Source organism: Notamacropus eugenii, chromosome 4 (assembly GCF_028372415.1).
Source record: "Notamacropus eugenii isolate mMacEug1 chromosome 4, mMacEug1.pri_v2, whole genome shotgun sequence".
Classification (NCBI taxonomy): domain Eukaryota; kingdom Metazoa; phylum Chordata; class Mammalia; order Diprotodontia; family Macropodidae; genus Notamacropus; species Notamacropus eugenii.
This window is the reverse complement of record NC_092875.1, coordinates 88,526,116-88,551,939: the sequence shown is the minus strand read 5'-3', so window position 1 is coordinate 88,551,939 and position 25,824 is coordinate 88,526,116. Positions and strand designations below refer to the sequence as shown.

The 25,824-nt window shown below is 43.7% G+C and overlaps 1 protein-coding gene across 9 annotated transcripts in view; it reads right to left on the bottom strand.

The window, feature by feature from the left end:
- EEF1D (eukaryotic translation elongation factor 1 delta) overlaps positions 1 to 25,824 on the bottom strand; it is a 37,539-nt gene that overhangs the window by 7,075 nt on the left and 4,640 nt on the right. For 2 of the 9 annotated variants that reach the window (XM_072602821.1, XM_072602819.1), the window contains 3 exons: positions 7,400 to 7,487; positions 6,122 to 6,238; positions 4,624 to 4,695 (listed from right to left, as the gene is read on the bottom strand). In XM_072602821.1, the coding sequence (XP_072458922.1) occupies positions 4,624 to 4,695; positions 6,122 to 6,238 (189 nt within the window). In that variant the 5' untranslated portion in view covers positions 7,400 to 7,487. Of the gene's footprint in view, positions 1 to 4,623; positions 4,696 to 6,121; positions 6,243 to 7,399; positions 7,488 to 10,017; positions 11,378 to 13,518; positions 13,627 to 25,824 lie in introns of those variants that run through there. The other 7 variants (XM_072602812.1, XM_072602814.1, XM_072602813.1 and 4 more) reach the window with 7 other exon arrangements.

Genomic DNA, 25,824 nt, shown 5'->3' with positions numbered 1-25,824 from the left:
CAATTACAGGCACCAGAGGAAAACTAGGACAGGGTAGCTGAGGGAAAGTATTTTTTTGTTGACTGAGGGTGGACCGTGTGTTGAATCGAATTAATCTTATTTTTGAGGTTATGGAGATACTATTTGTACCTGTTTGCAGTTACTTATTATTAGAGGGAGGGAAGGAATTAGACAGTAAGTGATTAGGCTGGAATGTGAGTGCAAAGCTCCATAATCCACTGTGAAGCTATAATACCCAGTACAGATTCTGAAGACCATTCTCTCTTTTAGTCACCAGGCAATCTCCCTCCCTCTTTAAAGAACACCTCCCATCCCCCAAACATTCTGTTTTTAATGCTCTTTTTTGTTTTTACTTCTCCCTTCTTTCTCAAGAAGCTCAAGACCTGCTTTTCATTTTCCTCTCCCTCCTTGCCCTTATACTTTGGTTATTTCAGGTTATTTCAGTTTACAGACTGAAATTTCGTTTCCCAGTTCCTCAAACTCCTCAGATCTCACAGCCTACACATTTCTTTATTCACTTCAGGCACAGACAGGGATGGTCATACATGTAAGGATGGTAGCTACAGCAGTACGCTGAGTCAGGAAAATCTGAGTTCCAGTGAAGTCTCATACATACAAGCTGTGTCACCCCAGGCAAGTCTCTTAAATTCTGCCTGCCTGCCTTTGCAGAGTTGCTGTGAGAATCATTTGAGATAGTGATTACCAAGTGCTGAGCACAGTGCCTGGCACATAGTAGGTGCTTGCCTATTCCCTTCCCTTTGATCTTGCCATCACACAAGGGATCCACCTCCACAATCCATAACTCTGAAATGCCTGTGATCTTAACACCTTACTACCCTTTCAGCTGTCCTCTGTCCTCACTCAAACTTCTAGTGCCTCAGTGTCTACCTTTCCCATTTCTCTCCCATGCTCTGGTCTTATTCTTCTCCCTTCAAAATCTTGATTCAAAGTTGATCAGTTCCATCTCACAGCATCCTATGCCCTGAAGTTCCTCCTTTGCCCTCCATTCTGTTGTCGAGCATTCCTTTCCAAATCCCAATACTGAATTACCCCACTAGCCCATAGCACTTTCTCTTAACTCCTGACTGTTCCACTGAACACAACTGTTCTGACCTGGTCCACTACAAAATGAGGTTATAAAACTCTAGGGTCTGTCACTGCTGCAAACCAACCCTTTCTTTTTCTCCCCTGGTTTACTCTTGATCTCACTACCCACAGTCTCTTCTCAGGCTACCTGGACTCTCCTCTGCCCTCTTGGCCAAGGCCCTTGCCTGTGCTGCAATCTCTCTTCTTCAGTTCTAGAATACAGATTACCTCCACATCATCCCCTATGCAGCATTCTTGCTTTGCTCCAGGTTCTTACCAATGACAACCATCTACATGTAGTCTGATCGCTGGGAACTTAGACGTTCAGTCATGCTTGCTTGCTCTCTTTCTCTCACGTTCTCACACCACCATGCCCCAGACCCTTTTCTATCTAAGGATTCTTCCTTTCTGCTTACAAATTTCCAGATCCCCCTCATGCTTCAATAACCCTCCCTCATTCCTGCTATCTTTTTCCAGGTTTGTTACAAGTTCCTCTTCTTCACAAGTTCTATCTTCCAACCAAACTGGACCTACCTGCTGTTGCCTGTCCATGACATCCCATCTCTCATCTCTGTGCCTTTGCCCACGCTGTCCCCTTTGCCTGAGATGCCTGACTTCACCTCAGTCTCCGAGTTTCCTTCAAAGTTCAGCTCAAATCCTGCCTCCTACAAGAAGCCTAATCTAATTTCCAACAGCTTCTAAAGCCCTAGGGCCCCCTGGAAATCCCTCTGTATATATTTTTATAGCTTCTTGTAGACAGAAAATGTTTGGACTGTCTCTCTACCTTCAGTGGCTGGCACATAACAGGACCATGGGATCCCAGAATCAAAGATTTAGCCTAGAGGGGACCTCTGAAGTCAGCTAGCTCCCTGGCCAGACCCTGGCAGGCTAAGGATAAAGACTGGGAGCAACACCAGGATGAAATGGGGTGGAAGGAGAGGAAAACCCAAGATACCAAGGGGACAATTTCTTGGCAAAAGTAGCAAAGATCTCCCTACACAGTTTGTGCTTGATTAGAAAGAGATCTCGTTAAAAACCAAACTACATTTAAGGGGTAGTGGAATGAGGGATGACTCTTAAGCCAAAGAGCTTGTTTCTACATCTGTAAAATGAGGTGAGTGGTGGTCTAGACTGGAGGGGGTCAAACACCTGAGTACAGTCAGAACCAGATTAAAAGGTAACTGGGACATGTTTAACAAAATGAATAAAAATACAACACAGATGTTAATTTGTGGGGTTTTAAAAGTCAATATGCAGCCTGCAGGGATCCTTTCTACTTCAGTTTGATACTACTGGAGGAGATGACCTCCAAGGGTCCTTTCTGACTGTCTATGAGGTTATGTCTATGACATCTGAACTCTCTACTCCCCACTTAAAAAAAAAAAAATGCAACACATACCCAAATATCTGAAGAAAAGACAGCTTCCCTTCACCATGCACCCCTGGATTATCATACTTAGGCCTCCCTCAAAGAAACTAAGCAGCAGAGAATGAAGAATTAATTATACATAAGACCCAGAATATTGGTAAGGACCTTCTGAAGCCTCCGGACAATCAGACTTATCAGGTATCTGTCACTAAGCAGGGAAAAAAGAGAGGGCAGATCTGAAAGGACGGAACCTTGATCCACCACAAGGGGGCACATTATCACCATTGGTAAATTTATCCATCCTCCATCCCAATGGGATTATTTCTTCTCTTTGAATGGGTCAGACCAGTTCCTAGCACCTGCAGCCTCATTCCCATTTATGGGCTTTTATGTACTCTTTTCCTAATCTGGAAGGCCCATCTAGCCTTGTTCCACCTATCCAACTTTCTGCATCTTTTGGGGCTCAACTCACATCATTTCCTTCAGAAAGCCTACCCTCTAACACCTAAACCACAAGACTGGGCTTGGGGCAGACCTTGGAGAGAGTGATCATCTATAATCTACCCCAACTTTCCAGATGACAGATGAGGGAACCAAATCAGCTGCCCAAAGTATACCACTATGGAAATAACTAGAGTTCGCATTTGAACTAAGGTGCCTCAAATTTAGTGCTCTTTCCATTGGCCCACTCCTGTTGGTTGGGAGAAGATGAGAAGAAATATGTAACAGGTCAAGCATAAAATTCAGATGGTTAGAGGAGTCTCTAGCTCTGGGAGAGGCAGAGAGTTCTCCCAGGTCTCCAAAACTATCTAGAGGCTACCCTAGGAGAAAGGAGAGAATTTCAGAATTCGTGCTTCTCAAAGTCTCCCCAGTTTTTGAAAGAACTTGAAGTGTTTTCTCTGTTGGACATCTCCACCTGGGCTTCAAGCTCAGTAATTCTCAAACTAAAGTCATCATTGTTTTAATTAAACCTGCCCCTATGTCTGTTTCTTTTCAATAGAGCACAGGCATTACTTTTTACAACACCTATAATATAACATCTGAAAGATATTATTAATCTTGGGGTAGATGCCTGTCAGACTAAGAAAACCCAGGATTCTGACAGTAGTTTTAGTCAGCCAGCTAGGATTTCTTCTAGTTGTTCAGGGAGTAGTAACTTAGGGAATTTGATGATTACATGGAAAATAGACCTATGTGCAACTCCTCCTTTAAAAGCCATTGCACATTCAGTACTCTAACCAGACTGAACAACAGGAAGACAGGCTGAGATACTCCGTGTACCATTCTCCTCTTTGAAACTATGCTTTTCTATCCCAATCATAACCAGACCACATCCAAGACTCACTGAAGTAACTGACAAATAGCTGAGAGATGTCAAGTATACTGCAAAAGAAAGCAGCAAATTATCACCCAATGACCCACACATCAAGACAGGAAAGGAGAACAAGCATCCTTTTTTCTAGGCCTCAAATTAAAAACAGAACCAATTATCACCAGCAGGTCAGTCTCCAATCAGTTTGATTCCATGACTGACTATAAATCCAATTTCCTCCTCATTCTGGAGGTAGAAGGCACAGAAGGGAGAAGACAAAACCACAGAGAGGCAAGCAGCAATTATCAGCCAAGAAAAGATGCCATATTTTTTTGCACACATCCTTCTGAGGCAGGGAGGAGACGAGAGAAAAGGAAGCAGCATTCTGCAGTGCCCTTGGGGAAGGGTAGAGGAGGGAAAGAGAAGGGGAGCCCAGCCCGGCAGGGAAGCAGCAGTAAGAACCCGGAGCACACTCAGCCGAAGGCCTAGGTCATTAGGGAAACAAAGCCACATAACTGGTTAGGATAAGATTCAAGAGAATCTGAGGAGAAAAATATTTCAAAGATTCAGGGTGAGGGAGAGGGTATGCCAGGATCTGTATGTGCATGTGAAAATTTAGTGTTTCAAATCCAGTTTGCAGCCTGGGGAGGGGGAGCTCCCCACAGACATAAATCAGCCTCCTCCCTAAACAGAAAATACTGCACCTTGTCCTTCTCTTTACTTCAAAAAAAAGGGAACAATAATAAAAATGTTTAAAATCAAGATCCAACAGATGGTGGCAGAGGCCAGCCAGGTGGGCATAGGCGCACAAGAGGACGCCATAGGCAGCCAGCTGGTGCGAGCATAGGGTACTCACTCCGGCCAGCGATTTCTGGATATTCTCCCTGGCTCTGGCAATGTCACGGAGGATCACACTGGCGCCATTCTCCTGCAAACAGTGCAGAAAGAACCAACATGTGTTTTTATTTTTGGGGAAAAAAGTATAAATCTAAAACAGGGCATGAAAGTGTTACAGAAATTGATTGGTGGAAAGAAGCAGGAGCCATGTGAGTTTCTTTTTCTGGTTAGTTTCAAGGCCCTTTGCAAGCATTCAATGCTAGACAACACACTGGCCCTGATGCCTGGAGGACAGGGTACCAGCAGCTGCTGGACACTGATTTTTCATCCTGCTCTTCCTGGTATGCCTATTGCCACATTCCTCCCACCCTGAACACCCCAGAAATACAAAGTCCCCAAGGTAGTGGCAGGGAGGTTCAGTGATACCCCCAACTTTAAAACGATCACATGGCAGGGCTTCACATGACTCTAGGCCACAACTCAGTTCTTCACCAGTGGGGTCTAGTCAATGATGCTAGGCAATAAGTCAAAGGCCTGTCTGGGTCTACTTCCAAATACCTTCTGCAAGTGCCAACCAGCGAGCACTGGCCAACACCTCATTCTTTTCCCAAAGCAGTAAGGAAGGACAAGCAACAAGGCTTGACTTGAGAGATTTAGGCTTGAGATCCAAAGTGGGCAAAGTCTGGGGAGCTGCCCAAGTAACACTCAGGCCAGGTAAAGTTCCTAAGAGGGCCAGGCAGATGGGAGAAATGCAGTAGTATGCTGAAGCAAAGCAAGGACCAGGGGCCCCCTCCTGTCCAGGAGCCACTTATATAGCTAGAGGAGACTCCAGTGCATTTGGGAAGTGGCTGCAGTTAGGTCCTTGACTATCTATGCTCCCCAGAGTCCCACACTCACAAGTGAGATTTGCTTGTGGTAAGAACAAAAAAATGTCATAGATTCAACTGAGCATCCACTAAGCTCCTACTGTGTAATTAAGTGCTGGATGTGAGAAGCACTGCTAGATTAAACAAAGTCTGTAGCCAGCTCTGGCAAGCAGGGTGGTCACAGTCCTTCCAGAGTCCAACCTTTTCCCTCAATAGAGCAGCCAGACATACAACTTGATGCTTCTTGCGTCTGGCACCAACACTTCTTTCCAGCTGGCCCAGGGATACACTCCCATGGCTCAAGTCTGCTCACCCAATCCACACTGCCTCAGAAATCTGATTTATAGCTGTAAGATCACCTAGTCCAAATCATGTCAGAGATGATAAAATTGTAGCCTTGAGAGGGAAAACAACTTACCCAAAGTCACAGAGTGTGAAATGGCAGGGTCCACCATCTGAAATCCCCCGATTGCAGATCTCCCACCCCCAACAATGCCAAAACCATCTGGCAGGATGAGGATCAAGGAGCACCCTCAGGACCTTCTGCCCTCTCCTCCCACAAATCAGAAGATGAGGCATAGGAGGCTCCCAGGGCTTCCCTCTCCTTTTTACATTTCCCCATCCCAGCTTCTGACCCTGAGCTATTATTACCTGTCGGGAAGAGACAGGCACAGGACCATTCATCTGCTCATAGAATTTTCTTTCTGCATCATCGTACTTGAATTTGTCAAACCAGATCTTCTCATGTACCAGGAAGCTGGTGGCCATCTTCCTGTAGAGGAAAACAGTGGGAACAATGTCACACCTAAGGTGACACTAATTAACACGAATCTCCTGATATGAACCACTCAGGAGCTGCTCAGATCATTCTGGACTTAGCAAACTGCACCCCTTCCTCTCCCCCCTCTCCATTCCACTCCACCTCTGCTGAGATATGGACCACGCTAAGAAAAAGCTCCAAGAAAGTGATGTCACAGGATATTTGGAAGGTAGGGCTTCTCAAAAATGGCCTCATAACCTGACCCTTTTCTCATAGATTCTTGGAACTAGAGAGGAACTCAGAGATTATCTAATCTAATTCATACTGGAATAGAATCCCTTTACCAAATTTCTTGACAAGAAGTCATCCAGTTTCTGCCTGAATACTGTGCCAGTGATACAGAAAGCCACCCCTCCCCCCCACCGTAGGCCATCCCATTTTCAAACAGTAGGACAACAATGTCTTTTTCTCCGTAAATTCCATCCCACTGCTCTTGCCTCATGCTTTGTAGAAGCTGCCATGTGACAGCCTTCTCTTTCCCAACATAAACATTCCCAAGTCTTTTCAATGGCCCCCATCATGTAGCATGGGGTCCAGTCCCCTCCCTTCCCCTTCTTGGTTGTCCTTTCCTAAATGCACTCCAGCCTGTCAACATCCTTCTTAAAATGTGGCCCTCCTAACCAAACCCAATACTTCAAATCTAGGATAGAAGCCAGCAGACAACCACAGCCCACCCTCCTTCTGGACACTGTGCTTCAGCATTTAGATGCTATTACAGGTAGGCACTGCTACGTCAGCCTGATAACTCCTACAAAATCTCTCAAGGCTTCTTTTACCTCCTCTACCTAGGCCTCAACATTGGGGGGTAGGGGGAAGGAGAGGGTTGGTGGATTTGTGAAGGAAAAGAAGAACCCTGCTCTTCATAAGACATTTTCTTTCATCTTTCAAGTCTCCCTTTAACCTGATCATCTCCGAAAGTAAAGCCATGCCTAACTACATCAGAACACCCACAAGTGATCACAAGTGATCAGAATGATTTCAGTGGTGTTTAATATTCCCTTCCTGTGGCTAGGGCAGTCTGGCCAGACTGTCCTCATTCTTTAAACCCTTTCCCTAAATTCCCTATCCCAAGATGAGTAAAGAGTCAAGTGTACTCCCCACAAGCCAACTTGCCTGCTGAGAGGTGTTTTCCTTCCCTTCCCACTGGCGGATGCCCCTGGTTGCTCTGGTAGGGAGTGGGGAAGACAAACAGGAGCCCTAGAAGAGAAGGAACCTTGTCTCCTAATACTGCCACAGCCTTTCTGCTTACCTACCAGGCAGGTATAGTGTCCCAACCCTGCTACTAACCAGATGGAAAATGTGAGCAGATTTCTTTCCTTCTCTGGGCTTCAGTTTCATCCTCACCATAAGGAGGGGGTCAGAAGAGAAGATTGCTGAACCCCTCCCACCCAACCACATCTAATCTTTTGAAACAAGTTCTTGTCAGCCAAGCCTACTGAATCTACGAAGAAAAACTATACCCAACCACAACTGTAATGCCATTATGTGAATGGAATGGCCCCAGTGGCATCTGCATACTGACCACTCTTTCTCTTGCTTTATCAGTGCTCTTGACCTCAGTTTCCCCTCCAGTCCCCCCCCTACACACACCCTTCCCCAAGTTCTCTATTAAGCTTTATGTAGAAAACAATGTCATGGTATCATTTTTGATTCTTTCTTCTCCAATATGCTCTGTGAATTTTCCTTTCACAGCACCATATTTATAACCACCACCCTAATCGAGGCCCTCTTGACTCTAGGCCTTCATTAGTACAATAACTCTCAGCTACTTCCCTGACTACATATTCCTCCACCAGTACTAAGTTTAACATTACTCTCATCACAGAATCAAAGAAATCAGAGTTTGAAAAGGTCCACAGAGGTTATCAGCTTCAGACCCTATTCAAAACATAAATGCTATCTGTGAGACAGGAAGATACTTATTACCCTCAACCCTTAGGCTCTCAAGGCAGAAAAGTCATGTCATACTCCTGGCTCAAAACCCCTCAAGGCCTCCCTATTTTCTTCCATGAATAATCAAAGTGCTTCTACCTGGTTTCCTAAGCTCCTCACAGACTTACTGAACTTTTTACTATTCCCCAACAAGAACCTGCAAGGCTCCAAAAGACTGGCCTTACCATCACAGAACTAGACTATCCCTCCCACTTTCTTGCCTGTCCCCACGTAGTTATCCCTCTTCTAGATTCATTCCCATTCCATTTACAGACACAAAGCCCAAATCAAGCCAACAACTTCAACACTTAACTGGGTACAAAGCAGCATCTTACTTCCTCCAAAACTTTCTGTGATTACTTCAGCCCTTATTACTGTGCACACTCAATACCTACAGTATAATTTAAGACTTAGACAATTAACGATTACTTCCTCAGAGTAGACTCAGTCTTCCCCAAGGGGAAGACTTCTCATAAGACCACACCTAAGTAAATAGGATTGAGAATACAAATGTCTCAGGAAATCCTGATAACTGACATTCCACCCCTTTTCAATGCTCCCAGAAACAGATATCATCAAGCTCACCCTGGGTAATCAAGATTTTAGATTCTTGTTATTCAAAGCTGTGGGAAAACAGCCTTTTCGGTGAGCCTCTGGGAACCAGTATGCATTGGTTTGATGACGGACAGCTCTGGACCATGGCACATTGCTTTAATATTTAATTAATGTTTAACGAATAAACATGCTCACCATCTTTTATTCAAAACAAAAAAACAGATTTTTCCCTCTCCCTATAATCTACTCCTCTCACACTGCAGCTGCCCTTTTTCCTTGGTTGAGAGGGACCAAAAGGTCCCCCCCTTCCCCTGAGATAATAAGATTAGAGAGCTGTCAGACCAACAGTACAGAATTTGGCTGTTTACTAGTCTGCAGTAAAATCTGGGTTGGAAAAACGCTGCTCAACAAATGCTGTCACCAACACTCAAAAGAACAGAGGAAATTCATGAAGTTGCTCAGCTCAGAAGGCACAGGCATATAGAAAACATTACTATCTCTGTGGGTAAAGAAATAAAAGATTACACATGTGTCTCACTAGGAAAATGGGATCTTAGAGCTTTTCCGTTTTCCCCCAGCAGAGCCTTAGGAGGTAGTACTAAGGCATATTTGGTTTCTGACTTCACCTTTCCCCTCCAAGATGAGATCTGGCCTCCCCAAAAGAGCCTGCATCAGGGGGGCATGCACCTGTTTAACTTACCTGAGACTGCTGCCCTGCCAGAGCCCTTCTGGACCAGCTAGAATTTAAGCTGGCACAAGACAAGGACCATGTAATCCTGAGCTTCCCCAACAGTGTCTACAGAAAATACTACCAAGGGAAAGGACATCCAACCTCCCAGGACATCCCACTTTGACTTGATTTAAACCCATTGATTGTTTTTACTTGTTTCTTTTGCTACTATATTTTGAGGCCTTTAAGTAAAGCATAGTAACTTTTTGGGGGGAACCCCAAAACTCTGAAACAAATTACAGAGCCAATAAAACACACAGGGCCCATAATATGTCTCAGTAATTCCTCATTTTCCCCCCTACTGCTCTCCTTCTTTCAACCAACTTAGGTTAAAGTTTCTTAGAAATGAAATTCCTTGAGAGAAGGATAAGAGAGAACAAGTAAAACCAGGAACTGATAACTGCTCCCTACCCCCATTCTGTGACTAAATTTCATCCAATACAAGTGGGACCTGGGGGCATGTGAGAGAGGAAGGGGAGAAATGGTTACCATACAGTAAGCTTTTCCTACTTTGGTCTTGGTGCAGATGCTGAGGGGACAGCACGGGAAGCAGGCCGATGGGCAGGGACTGGCAAGACTGGAGGTGCTTCTGCTCGCCATGACATTCGGAGGGCCTCAGCGGCATGGTGGCGGGATTCTGCAGTGTCATAAGTTGATTTGCTGAGCCATGGGGGTTCACCATCCTTGTGCAAGAAGTACCAGTAGGGCACGGCAGTTTCCACTTCTTTGGAGGGTACAGGGTCTGCCCGCTTTGGACCAATACGTTTGCTTGTGTTATTCCTGTTCCGTCTATCTTTTCTTCCCCGCCGAGCTACATCAGGTGGCCCACCCCGTTCCTGCAGCCTCACCTTCCCTGGTGGGTGGCCATCAAACATGGCCTCATAGAAACATCTCTCAGCATCATCATACTGGGGCTTTTCCAACCATACCTCCTGCATCATTGCCTGAAGACTAAAAAGCTGGGGTTTACCATTGGCTGGTGAGCTGGGCCAGCAGGCAGTGAAGGATGAGCCTCTAATGGGTGGCCCCGGAGTGGCAGGAGTAGTCACAGCTGTCATATACCCTTCATCTGGGGTTCCCCTCCCACTTGCCACACTTGTGTCCTGTGGTAGCTGTGGGGATGAGATGTCCAGGGAATGTGGTGGGGTAGACGCCTGCGTCCACTCCACAAATGCCATCTCAGCTCGGTCAAAATAGAACTTGTTAACCCAGATGCCACAAGCCATATGGTGGCAGGCCACACGGCTTCCATGGGTACAGGGTGCCGTCAGGGCCTTCCCTGACTTGGATGCCACTACCCGAGGAGTTGCCTTCTCTGGCCAGAGTGCTGAGTGACTCATCTGGGGGGCTATGGCTGCCTCCATGGGCAGTAGGCCACGTGGAGCTATTGCATCTGCAAGCCTCTTGCGGTAGGATGTCTCCGCCTGGTCAAAAAATGGCTTTTCAAACCAAACTGGGTCGGCTGACAGGCCCACTAGGGCCAGGTTGGTCTGGGATGAGTGGTTCTTGGGTGAACGCTTCCTCTTCTTCTGCTTCTTGCCATTGCTGGCTTTCTTGGTGTCCCGCCCGCTGCTATCCCCTGAATCATCCTGGCTGAGGCCATTCACCACCTCCTCTGGTTGCTGCTGGGCCTGGGCTGCAGCGGCCTGCGTGGCTTCTCGTTCATAGAATAGCCGCTCTGCTTCATCATATTTATGCTTATCCTCCCAGACCGTCTCCAGCGGGCAGGAGGGCTTCCTTGTCCTCATCTTCCCAAGGAGGCAGCATTAAAAGGTAAGCACAAGAAGGTAGTTGCAACATAGCTGAACAAACCAAGGATACACGTTAAGACGTTTCTTTTGACAAGTTATTACGACCTCGTTACAAGGCTCTGGTAAGAGTAGATTAAAAAACAAACAAAACACAAAAAGAAGTCCTTGCTTAATGGGCAAGGCATTTCCGTCAAGGGGCCAGCTTTCTAAAAGACGCTGAGTGGGCATCTGGTACCATACTTACAGATCTCACACACATTAATTACCTAACACACTGAGGCCTGACTCATTCAGAGTAACAAGGGTAGAAAAAGGAGGTCTTAATTAGTGAACCCTTAAGAAACAATTTTCTTTTAAAGAAATGAAGCCCAAAGGCTTTGGTAACAACTCACTAATAGGAAAGGATGACTCTTCTTATTACACCAATTACAGTAGGGGAACCCCTACTGTTACTGGTGAGAGATAGGCACCAAAATCAAGGTCACTATCTGGCTGAATTCCTGCTCACAGATGGGTATGTACATATACATGTAGAGAGCCTAATCTTTAGGTATAGGTACAAAGCTGTGCTTGAGAATTAGGACCACCTTAAGAAATATGATGCTTTGTAACTGCAAGCTCAGCAGGGAGCTTCACTTGATTAAAGGAAACTCTAGCTCTACTGTTGAGCCAGTCCGCATTGGGTTGGCTGCTTTCTGAATGATCAGGGGCGAGTTCTAAATAAAGAGTAATCATCATCAGGCATCCACACTGGTGGTAGTGGAATACGGGCCCAGATGGGATTTGAGGACCCTGAATGACAGTCTTAACTTTTAACCACTGATTCCCTCTGACAACTTTGACTCAGTTTCCCTCTTGGGCACCAGGTTCTTCTAACAAATAAGAATTCTGGACTATGTCCTTTTTAAGGGCACTTTCTTTTGGTTCTGACATTCTGTGGTCCTATTTCAATAAGCTGCTACAACAATAGATGTTTTGCTGGGACTTGGAAATTACTCACATAAATATACTATTTCCCAGAATGCTGACCTTACAAATCACTGAAATCTCTATTGCTGTGACTGATTTCAGGTTGTAGGTTTTAACCAATTATTTGGGTCTCAGAGATGTTGTGAGAGGAAAGGGAGGCACTTTGGTAAAAGTTTGGATAGAAATATACAACCAAGTTCCTCAATTGTAAGGAGCCAAGCTGGAATAAGGAACTGACTAAAGTTTTTAAGAGCATATGACCTCATGTGCAGCTGGAATGCTTTGAGACAGTATCAGTAAAATGCTTTGGGAAATCAAGTGGAATCAATTCCTGGAGTTTGTGTTTTCAAGCTATCTTTCTCTGTTCTTTAATACCTCCAGCTTAAAGTCAGTTTAAAAACAGCTTACACTTTGGCTAACTACAGAGCAGGCAGAAACCATTCCTGAATTCAGCCATAACCTGCTATACCTCCTTTCTTTCAGGTCTCTGTGCCCATTTGCATGTTTCCTGGGCCTTCTTTTTTGGAGAAATGCCTGGCACATAAGAGCTCTTGTTAAGGGCTCTTGTTTCACATAAGCGTCATGATGCTGTCATCAGATGTTGACACTCTGGGGCTTCACTAAAGAGCCAGCATAAGAATATACTGATTTTCCTAAAACTTCAAGCTGAGTCCTATTGACCAAAATGAACAATTCTTCAAAAATAAGACACAGATGGCTTACAGAAAGCCATCCAGGTTGCTAGGCTGTTACAAGTTTAACTCTACATAACCACAACTACTTAGAATTTATCTATCTTTTTCCTTTTCCCATTTGTTCCCAATAAAAGGCAATGTCATTAGTGCCTCCATTTCCTCTGGAGGGAGGGACAGTCTTGGAGTTCTGGAAATGAGCTCTTTTGTTATCCAAATCCAAAATGTTTCCTAAACTTCAGGTCACATTTTTAAGGAAGGGTGGCTCATTCCCATGTTTTAAAAAAAACTTGCTCTTAAATATGTGCAAGGAAGGGTCTTACCCAGAAACAGGAAGAAAAAAATGAAGGGAGTCAAAGAAATAATGAAAGAATGAGAGAGAAGGAGAGATAGAGAAAAAGAGAGATAGAAGAGAGGAAAGTAACAAATGCTCACTAAGAAGGAATAGATCCTTAACACTAGCAAGGATGAACTCAAGTCAACCAAGAACTAAAAACAAAACACCTCAAAAAACAAAATTCCCCCAAAAGGAATGATTAGTTCTAAGCAAACTCAAAGTCCCCCATCTCTCATTGACCCCTGAAGATCCTGGCACTCACCAATGTAAGGATGACAAGGGCGGAGGAGGCAGCAGCAAGTGGCAGAGGGAATGTTGACCTTAGAAGCCTCCCTACCCCATAACAGGCCTAGAGCATTGTGACCCCAAGAAGGCAGTGACATCACCCACTGACAGTCATAAAGCCAAAAGTCTATCTCACTGTGGCTGGACAAGGCAGACTCCAGGAAATTTGTCTATTTGGGGCAACGTGATCTCTAATGGCTTTCACTGCTAATTTGTACTCTTTTCTAAGAAGACCTTAAAGTCTTAGGATTTCTCTGCATTTGTATTCTATTTCACTTTTTCTACCTCTGCCTCATTATCAGCTTAGGAATATTTGGGGCATGAAGATGTTCTGTAAAAGCCCCTAGATCCTATGGGATCAGGGCAAGGGATATGCACCCACGAGATTATCAAAATGATGGAGGATCTTAATGACCAATGTGGGGAGGATATAGGTTTGAAATGTAATAGCCACTACAATGAAGGAATATAAAAATATATTCATATACATACACAGCTTATTACTTCAAGAACTTAAGATTTTCATTATGTGTCCTCAAACCAATGATGCAAATCATAACTTCTTTGGGTGTCTGTAAATAGTTTCATAGATTACAATGGTTAAAAAATTCAGCACTAGTAGTGGCCAACTTTCTGGTTATAAGCCTCTCTAGACTGGTAATAATTACAACAATAACCATTATGAAAAGAGGGCCTTATTCTGAAGACCTGGCCACCTTGAGAGAGCCAGCCAAACTTTTTTCCTGGTAAAGCTTTTAAGAACTGAAGGTGACCTTCACAGGGAATCAGAGGACATTGTAAGCCTAGAGCTACAGTCTCAGATCAAAAGCTTGAGAACACAAGCTGTTGGTAACCCTGCTAAGGCCTGGGACCTGGCAGGGTCTATTCCAAACCTGTGACTTCGTTTTCTTTTAGAATTTGATTAAAACAACTAACTTACTTTAAATTGCATTAATCTTCTACCAGAAACTGGAAATTTGAATCAGATACCTGAGGGGATTTCCTGCTCTATGCTAAAAGGGCTGTTAGATCTCTGATTTGTTGATATACCCATGGTTTCTTATTTGTAATTATGGTAACACGTTTTCAAGATGCAGTCTCCAGGAGGAGGCACCCAAGGACGACTAAGGATTTAGGATGCTAAAATGGGGAGGTAATTGGATTTCTGACTGAGGACTATAGTGTACCAATCTCTACTGGTCTTTAGGTGTGTTACCACATGGTAGAGAAAGTTAGTCTGGGTAAGAGCCATGGTATAAAGAAATAGAGGGTCAGGCCCAGATACCTTGGCTCAAGGGCTGTATTATATTTTGTAGAGAGATCAGTGAAAGAGGTAAATTTTTTGGTTTTGATTCTGGGCAAAGCAGCCAAAAGAGCTGGATTATTGGTTGTTTTCACCCCTCATCACAGCCTAGAGCAGAAAAGGTGGGCAGTAAGGGACAGATTAGACCAGGGATATAAACCTCAAAGTCAGGAAGGGGAGGGGAGGAAAGGGGGTGTGAGAGGGATTCCCCAAGGCCCAGAATGAGGTTCAGCAAGGAAAGAGGGTTTAGAGCTAAGGACAATGCTAGTTATAAGGGGGTAAAGGAGTATAAAAGCAGCATGGCTCTTTTTCCATCTCTGCCTACTAAAAAGGTTATTTAGTTTCACATCCAGAGATTTTTCAATTCAACTGTCCAATTTTCTCCTTGCCAACAAAGAGAATGCTATACTAAAGTTGGCCCTACTTAAAAGCAGTGTTCTTGCTTTTTGAGTGGACGAAAAAACAATTTAGGATATACAATCCAGATTCCAGGATGCTGCACCCTTTTTTTAGGGCATAAGCATTCTATGCCAGATTATCAGAAACAACTTGAATATAGAAGTTCCAAGTTATCTTCTATTGTCCAAAGGTATTATTTAATGAGCCAAATCCAGTCTTCATTCCATCTACAGTTGCTATTCGTGATATACACCTTCTCCTGGAGCTTATTTTATTGGGAGAATGACTATTGGAACAAGGTTAACAGCCACACACACAAAAGTCAGACTGAATGAACTGTGATTAATGTGACCAAGTTCCACTTCTACATGGTACCCCACTGGAACCTTACTGCTGCTCCCTCAGATAGGCTGCCTTCACTATGAATTCACCAGGAATCAGGCCCCTTACTCACAGAATCAGAGAGCATTATATCTGGGAGGGATCCAACTCTCTCATTTTCCATGAAAGAGCAGAAGCACAAGGAGGGGAAGGAAGGTCCCACAGTAAGTTAGTGGCAGAATAAGGACTGGAATCCAGGTATCCTAACCCTAGTTCCTATTAAACTGTGCCAACTTCTAGAAAGTACTCCTTTCAAGCATCCAGGGACAGTTCATTCATTTAAAATGATGATAAACTCCTAACACGTAGTCTCTTACCTTTTTTTTAATCTTAATTTGGGGATGGGAAGGAAGAAGCGGTATTCTAAGAAATCTAGGTTGTGTGTGTGTGGGGGGGGTCACTCTGGTTTCTTAGTTTACTACGGCACAAAAAAACAAAAGTTTAAAAAGGGATTTCATCAAGCATAGATACCATGAGCCAACATCTAGGAGACAACAGGTAAGGCAAATACTTACTTTTAAGTTATACTCCTAGGGCAGCATGAAGAGAAAGCAGTGAGATTAGATATAGTCAGAAAGGTTAAATTCCCCAGAGACTGGCCATCACGTAGGACATTCTACACAGCATAATCACAAGTTGTCTATGCCCCACAAGACCCACATCCTCAGTGTAGAGAAGCAAATGATTTCAGAAGTCTTAAAAGAAATAATGTAGATACTTCCTACTAGAAAGAAAGTGACATCACTACCAGGCAGTCCTGACCTCAGAACAAGTATAAATTAAACTCCATGACTACTGAGGGCACAGTGTCATCATCCATTCCCAGCATTAATCAGAACTAAAATAGGCATAGCTTAGCAAGAAAAAAAATCCATTTAATTCACAGAAGGTTTTACATTTTATTATTTTGTTTGCACCTCTGAACAACTAGGTGAGAAAATCAGGCCAGAAATGAAGATCCAATTTGCAAACAATGCAAATGATATCCAAAACGATAAGCAACTTGCCTAAGGCCACATGGCAAATAAGCGGCCCTGCTGCCTACACAGCCACTTCTTTGATTGGCCAGCACCAAGGTCAACGTAGTCAGGGTCTCATTACAAAGTTACCATCTGTCACTCCAAGGCCTTCCCCACACACAGAGTTCAGCAACGCTGCCCTGAGCATCCTATGACATCACCAGGCCTCAGACTTCCCTTCTGGCAGCATATCTACTATGGAAACACCCTGGGAACTGCCTACACGGTCATTTGGGTGAGCAACTGCTTTAGTGGCAATTACAAATCTGCCCCCACCTCTTCTGGAAGCAGGAACAAGGCTAGGACCATCTGCTCCCAGAGGGAGCCAGACTCTTTCGAGGAAGCAGTGGATTAATAATAACTACACCCTACATCTGCATAATGCTTAACTGTTTCTAAAGCACTTCGACAAATATTTTCCCTTTTTAGACAAGTAAAAAAAAAAAAAAAAGCAGATGGCAAGTAACCATTCTCATTTGCCAAAAGGAAAACTGAGGCTCAAAGTGCTATAATATAGCATAAACTATCTTCAAGTTGTGTGGGGTACGAGACCCTTACCCAAAAATCTATAAAATAAAGAGGCAACTCGAGGTAAGAACAGAAAGTGTTTATTCAGTTCTCATGAGAAAGGGGTATCACCTCCACCAGGACAGACTAGTGGAAGGAAGCGAGCTTACAGAAAACAAAGCATCATTATATACCCTAACAGAGAATCCCACCCTCCACTATCCCTCCTCTCCATCGACTAGTGTAAAAAAGCTAGACAAACAACTAGGAAATCAAGCACAACCACTCCACACATATCTCCTTATTTAGTAACTAACTAACTGCTGGCAGAACTACAGCTAAGGTAAAGGGGAAGGAGGGAAAGGGAGACAAACAACTCCTTATTTGGCAAACTTAGTGCGGCATGGTAGTGGTATGGCAGTCGAGGGGAGGGCCGGATTCTATAGGTTGAGCAATTCCCAGGAAAACGTAACTGCAGACCATTATATCTGTATTTGGTAAAACTTTAGTGCTGAGGCAGCACTAAGAAAAAGGAGGGAGAGCACCTACTGCCCTCAGGCCCAGAATTTCTAGAAGCCAGGTGTCCAAGTCCCAGCAAGGTTAAATGTTGGGATTGGAAGCTCAATTCCGTGTGGACAGTCTCGGGCGGGTAAAAGTGGGACTTCTAAATCTTAGAGTCTTACGAGGCCCTCCATGAACAGTGGGGGTTCGAGAAGGTCAGACTGAGCTAGCTCGGCTAGCTTGGGTATTTCCGCCTCTCCCCGGGAGATACGTGATGGGTGGAGTCTCCCTGCCCTCAAGGTCGTCCCGGATCTGGGCACACTATTGTTATCTAACAGCACGGTATTTAGATGCAAACTATGCTGCTGGAGAGTTAAGTAGGATTGAGGAAGCCTGAAAGCTTCTCTTAGCACGTAAGGAGCCAAGAGGACAGTAGGCTCCGCTCCTCTTCTTTCCTCTCTCCCCTCCCCCTCTCTCCCCGCTTGTACTTCTATTTCCAAGCCCTTAAGATCTTAGCCTCCTTAGGAAATCTCCCCCTCTTCCTCCTAAGGAAGACCCCCCTGCACTTGTAACTAGACCCTGAAATAAAGCTCAACCCTTGTTCAACTCTGGAACGTCCTTTCTCTCATATGAGCATCCAGTTTTGGCCAACCGAAGACCTCGGAGGTGAGGTAAGAAAGACTCGGGTAGCCCACACAGGCCTCTAGGCCTGGCAGTTAAACTCCAAGTGAGCTTTCGTTCCCCCCCCAAAAAAACAATCCACTCATCTCACTGTTAAAGGTAATAAGATAATTACTGTAACCCTGCTATGTGAAGGCTTCACGAGGGCCTTATTTCCTTCATTCCTTCAATCCCTCCTGTTATTTGTTACTGGAAGACTTCTCACACCACTGCGGATATAGATTATCTACCAACTGGTCTTCAGTTTCATACTTTTATACCACACCTTTTTCTCCACCACACCCAAGTCCTCACTTCCCTTTTCGGACTTGTCCCCTTCCTCTTCTTCTACAAAGTTCTTGCCTTTAAGACTCAATTTAGTTGATTCCAAATGCGCAATAGATTAAAGTCTAGAGGATATAAAAGACACTAAACAGTTCAATATACAAGGGCCAAAAAAAAGACAAATTACAATAACTATAATGAAGAAAAGGATGGAATATATTACTGATTTCCACTTGTCCCAGATAGACATAGTGGGAAACAATTGTTGTCAAGTCTCCTCCATCTAGGTAGCTGACTCATGTAAATGATGAATATTGGTAATTCTCTGCTGTGTTTTATTTATACACAAACAACAAGAGGTATTCACTTCCATACACACCCATCCTTCAGCAGCCAATAAAACAGTTCAGTGCTATTTGGTTATCTAAGACCTTATGAGCTAAAAAAATCCAAAGATCCCTGTAAATCCTATAATCCTGCTGCCATAATATTAGGTAGGACAGTCTCATGATCTACATACCCCACCCAGGGTAGAAGGAATGCCGTCGGTTTCCTAAACCACCAAAGAAAGTTGTCTCATGAACTCTGCTTGCTGCGATATCTACCCTGGGCAGATGAGGTGGTATACTTATATAGCTGCATACCAGGGTTAATAACACCAAGCATGCGCTAGTCATAATTCTTGGAAGGGCTCAGACATTGAAATGTATTGAATGTCATGACCACATCCCAGTGGGTGTGATTGGGCCAGGCTTCATATACCACCAAGGAGGCTGTAGATCTCCGGCAAACAAAGATATAATCTGTTGGGGCTCATACAGAGTTCACTCTAGTGGTATTTAACAAGGACTTCACCTTTTTACCCCAATCATGTGACAAATTACAGGTGGGTAAGAAGAAAGGGTGCAAGTCTGTTTGATTTAATCTCCAGTAAACCTGCCTTGATGGGGGCTTTGGTTCTCGAGGTTCCATAGGCGAATTTCTAAAGCTTCCCCCTTGCATCAGGACAGTAGAATTCCGAAACCAGTAACTACAATTGATAGAAACATACATCCAGACACCTGTATGATTAAAAACTGTAGGATTCTTGGTACAACCATCACACATAATACAGGCATAATTAGGGGTTGTGAAAGTATTAATATCCCCTGCTACACAAATATAAGAAAAGAGTCCAATTTAGGCCATCCCTTCTAAGCTTATCAGTACGGGACCAAAATTCTGGTATTTCACATAGGTCTTATTAAAGAAAGGGTATCCAGTATCAAACCAAGGTACAGATAGGAAGGAATCTTCCTCTGGCAAAACTTGGAACAAAGGGGAGGCATACCTTGTGGAGGGATAGGAATCAGGCCATGTGGTAAGATTCTGTAATTCTCGGCAGCATGGGAGTCCATTCCTCACCTGGGGATGTATTTGACACACCCAACATTCTTGCAGCCTAGTATCTCCTCCTGATTAAAGGGGTCTTTGGCATTTATGTACAAATTCAATTTTTGGCATACCCAATCTTCCAAGGACCCATACTTGGGCCACATTACTCCTCCTAGGTCTGCTCCGCCTCAGACAAAACAACAATACTTTATCATCTTCTTATCTTTTCCTATATATTTGGTAATTCATCCCAATTTTGAAATCTGTTCCCCAAGGAGCTGTCTACCAGTATATCAAAATCAATCAATTTTTGTTCTGAAGTAATGGGTTTAGATTGCTCTTTTCCCATTATAAGTTTACGAAGTCCATCGCCAGTAATTCTAGGTCAGGGACCTAGCCAAATTTACAGAGAAGATTGCCCTTCTCCCTTAAGTCACCTGCAGGGCTCACTCAGTGGCGTCCCTGAACAGGGGTCAGTAATTTAGACGAGGGCCATCACCGGATCCTCCAAGTCAGAGACTCCACAATCGAGACCCCAGGACCCCCAGGTATTGCCTACCCCTCAGGCTGTATGCATACAACTTATGTGACTGTTTCTCCCACTAGCTGGCCCAGATTTGGTTTCACTCAATCGGAATCAGTATCAGTTTCTGTTCCTCCAAGTTCCTCTTTCTTTGGGACTTTACCAAGCTGAAGCAAAAGTCCCCGAATTTGGTCTAGGGGTTGTTAGAGAAATCTCCAATGGCGTACCAACCCCCAGGGTCCAGACTGGGGTCTCACTCACGAGTGGGTGGATCCCAGATGAGCCCCCTAAACTGTGTTGGATACAAGACCCTTACCCAAAAATCTATAAAATAAAGAGGCATCTCGAGGTAAGAACAGAAAGTATTCAGTTCTCACAAGAAAGGGGCGTCACCTCCACCAGGATAGACTAGTGGAAGGAGGGGAGCTTACAGAAAACAAAGCATCATTATATACCCTAACACAGAGAATCCCACCCTCCACTATCCCTCCTCTCTATTGACTGGGAGGCAGGCTTACAGTCCTAGTGTGAAAAAGCTAGACAAAGAACCAGGAAATCAAGCACAGCCAATCCAAACATATCTCCTTATTTAGTAACTAACTATCTGCTGATGTGGCAGAACTACAGCTAAGGTAAAGGGGATGGAGGGGAAAGGGAGCTTTTGGAGCAAGAAACAACTCCTTATTTGGCAAACTTAGGGAGGCATGGCAGTAGTATGGCAATCAAGGGGAGGGCCGGATTCTATAGGTTCAGCAATTCCCAGGAAACCGTAACTGCAGTCCACTATATCTGTATTTGGTAAAACTTTAGTGCTGAGAAAGCACTAAGAAAAAGGAGGGAGGGCACCTACTGCCCTTAGGCCCAGAATTTCTAGAAGTCAGGTGTCCAAGTCCTGGCAAGGTTAAACTCCAAGTGAGCTTTTGTTTCCACCCCACCCCCCCAAAAAATTTACTCATCTCATTGTTAAAGGTAATAAGATAATTCCTGTAACCCCAAAGTGTTTGATGGAATGTCACAGGGAAGACAGAGGGAAAAGATTTGTTCTGTTTGGCTCCAGAGAGAATGAGGGGCAGTAAATAGATGGAAATTATTAAGGCAAAGTCAAGGTAAAACACCCTAACACTTAAAGCTGTTTAAGAGCAGAATGCAGAAGGGGGGAAGTTCGTCCTCCCTAGAGATATTCAAGCAAGCCCTCTTGTTTGCCACTGTGGAGAGGAGTCCCATTTGGGCACTGTAGTCTAGATGGTCTAAGGTCTCTTCCAATGGTGAGATTCTATAATCAAAATATAATCAGCAGAGCCAGAGCTAGAACCCAGGTTTTCTGGCACCTAGTTCATCATACCACAGTAGAATTAAACAGGTGATTAAAAAAAACATTTGGGGGTTTTGAGAGGTCTGTGAACAGCAGGCAACTGGTCTAGAATAATTATTAACATCAGTGGGGCTGCAGCTCTTGGAATCCATTTCATTTTTCCCTACAGCGACCTTGACAGGTATGAGTTAGGGCTCAATGACAGCTGGTCACACTGTTTGATGATAAACTTTCTATGAGCATCCATGTTTCCAAGACAGTATCCACTGCCAAGAAACGCCCAGGACTGACACTTGGGTCCCAAACCTATCAAAACACATCAAAGATTTGACTGGGAACTTTTTTTTTTAATTACAACACATTTACTTAGCTGGCTAGATTTATACAAGGTTGAAAGATCTGCTCCTCAACATCCTATGACTTAATATACAAAAATAAACAAAAGTTGACACATAAAGGGATAATAAGTATATTAATGCTACTTTTACAAATATCAGACAGCCAAAAAAATACAGCCCAGAATCACACATTACCAGTGTTCTTGTTACATAGATAAATGTATATATTCTTAAATATAAAATATAGATCCCATTCCCCATCTTTTGAACTTCTAAAACTCCTTAAAAGTCCATCTCAAATGCCACCTCTGCCATGTCACTATCTTTATGGCTATGAATTTAAAAGTCTTTTTCCTTGTCCCCTAACTTAATTCTTTCTCAAACTTCCTATGCCTGTTGCTCCTGAATATGTTGAGGCCACCAAGAGCAAAGTTGCCTGTGGTAGAGAACACTAAAAAAAAGTAATGGATAGGATCAGAGGTCCCCCCCCCCCAACCCCACAGTGCTCTGACAGGATATGATTTGTGAGTACTCACAATGAAGAAAGGCACTGGGGTGGGAATAAGCTTTGGCAACTTCAGTGCAAAGCTGGGAATACTGGCCAACCTCGTGTAGATAGCATATTTAATTTTTATAAAAGTAATTTTGGCCCTAGTTATTTGCCTCTAGGCAAGTCCCGTAAACTCTATGGGCCTCAGTTTCTTCATCTGTAAAACAAAAAGATTGGACTCTATGACCTCCAAATCAGGTTTCTGTGTATCCTACGATCTTAGATCTGAACGCTCTTATACAAAGAGGCTCAGGAATCCATGACACTCTTCTGTTTGCTACTTGGTAACACAAGAAAGGAGTGCCTGCAAGGGTGGAGGTTAGCTTGTTCTTTGTTCCAAGGGCCAGTGCACCAATGGAAAGAAGGGAAGGCTGCCTTTAGCTCCAGCTCTGGGCATAATCTTATGTAGTCTCATAAAATTCAGAGCAGGAGGATGTCCGTAATCAATCCACTCTCATTTTATATATGAGGAAACTGAGGCCAAGAAAGGGGAAAGATTGGCCCAAAGTTCCTCAGGTTGTAAAGAACAGAGTTGGGAATCCAACCGAAGTTCTGATTCCCAAACCTTCACCCTTTCCAGTATACTAAGCTAGGGAGAGGTTTGGCAAGAGCATCCTTGGTAGGGGCTATTGTCAGGGATTGCTTCCAAAGTAGCATTCACACACCATCAAGTAACAAACAACCAACCATTAGACACCTGAGATGTATCAGACATTGTGCCAAGAACTACAAATATAAAAAATAAAAATGAATTTGTCTTTGCCCTCGAGAAGCTTATATTCTGGAGGGGCGAGGAGGAGGGAGAAATTAACATTGTGCACACATATCTAATGTAATAGCATTTATACAGCACTTAAAGGTTTGCAAAACATCTGACCAATAAATATCCTTTGATCTTCAACTCTGGGAAACAGGTGCTAATTATGGTAATCCCCACTTGTCAAAGAAAATTGAGGCAGATGGAAGTGAAGGGCTTTACTCATGGTCATATAATTAATAAGTGTGTGAGGCCAGATTTGAACTTGAGTCTTCTTGATTCTAAACCCACAGTAATTTGGGTGGGAAGGGACAGGTGCTAGAAACTGAGGGAAATCAGTAAGAACTTCATGGAGAAGATGATGTTACCTGAATTGAACTTTGAAAAAAACTAGGGATTCTAAGAGGCAAAGGTAAGGTGTGGGAAAGAGCAAGATGGCCCATTCAGCTGGACCATAGAGATGATACAGAATGAGGCTTATTATGTAATAATATATATGGGACCTATTCCCTCTAGGATCAGATAAAAACTCCTCTGTTAGACTTTTAAAGCTGTTCACAACCTGGCCTTTTCCTGTGTTTCCAGTGTTTTAACCCATTTCTCCCTCAATGAGCAACATGGGCCAGCCACACTGGCCTACTTGATGATTCTCCCAGAGGATGCTTCATCTCCTAAGCCTTAAATCCTCTCCGTCCACAATTAACTCTTAAAGCTTAGTTCCACAGGTTGCCTACCATTTATAAATATTTCTCTAGCATGCACATGGATATGTTGTTTCCCCATTAAGCTCGAGGACAGGGACCAGTAGGTTTTCATTTTCTTTTTATTCCCCAGAACTCAGCAAAATTCCCAACCATTAAAAGGGCTAAATAAATGCTTGCTGATTGATTCCCTTCCATGTATTTGGTCCTTTAACCAAACTGGACTACTTTCTGTGCCCTGAACATGCCCTGCATATTTCCACCTTCTGGTCATGTTGCTGCCTATACTAAAAACATCCTTCCTGCCCCTCTGAATTGAATTTTTCCCCCCATTTTCATGTTTGTGTTTTGCATTTTTTAAAAAGTTATATCGATGTTCCCTTTTGTTTTTACCCCAATTATTTCTCCATAACACCTCCTCCCATTACTTCTTTTAAGGCAGAAACTACCAGACTGCTGAAATATCAAGGCAGTGTGGTATACTGGACAGCTCACTGGATTTTGAGTCCGGCCTGAGCTCAAATCCAGGCTCTGCCTTATAAACGTTTCAATCAAGCATTTCTCTGCCTTTAATTTCTCCTCTCTCCAACCTACCTTCCACGTAGCTGAAAAGTGGATTTTCTAAGCCATGGGACTAACCATGCTGCTCCTGGCCCTTTACAACCTGATTTTCCAACATACTCCCATTCATGCTACTTACATGCGACAAAATCCAATTTGGCTCAAGGACCAAATACTGGGAAGGGAATCAATCAACAAGTATTTATCAAGCATTTAATGACCAGGAATTTTGCTAAATTCTGGGGATAAAAAGAAAAGGAAAACCCACTGGTTTCTGTCCTCAAGGATACAAGTTAGAGACAACATTTATATGCATACAAAATAAATATAGAGTAGAAGGTAGGTAGTCTCAAGTGAAGACTTACTATAGGAACTAAGCTTTAAGAGCTGAGTTAAGTCCAGAAAGAATTCAAGAAATGAGAGATGGAGCATCCTGTGGAAGGACCATGAAGTAGGCCAGTATGGCTGACCTATATTGACATCAGCTTTAAAAGTTAAAGGGTTTATATTTGATCCTGACCCTAGAGGTAATAGCTCCCATAGCTAATAAGTGTCCCAGACCCCAAGCCCAGTGCTGTGCCACAAAGCTGCTCACTATTGTAAAGCCCAGGGATACAAAAAACAAGTCAAAATGGTCTTGCTCTCAAGAACTCACAATCAAATGGGAGAGACAACACAGTCAGCTGCAAGTCAGATGGAAAGTTCCCATGGTTGTTAGGGTACAGCAGTAAAGCAGAAATAATCTTTGATGTTATTTCCCACAGACAAAATCCTATCCTTGCCATATATTACACCATTCGACAGGGCCAAGTGACCAGAACTTCCTGAGTCTTCAGCAGCTATGGCTGCAGCACCAAAGACCTGTGGCCTCAGAAAGGTGGACTGAAAGGTAAAAACTAGGTATGAACAAGGCCTTTGTCATTTTGGGAGGAGTGAAAGACCTTGATCATTGGAAAAAGACAGAGAATGCCACACAGGCCAAAATTTTAAGATTGAGTGAAAGTATAACACAATTCTAGGCCTACATTTAACACAGAAAGCCAGTTTGGAAATCCACATTCTAGCCCACTGGCCAGTAGTAGCTCCAGCCAATACCTTTGGGGGAGGGGAGA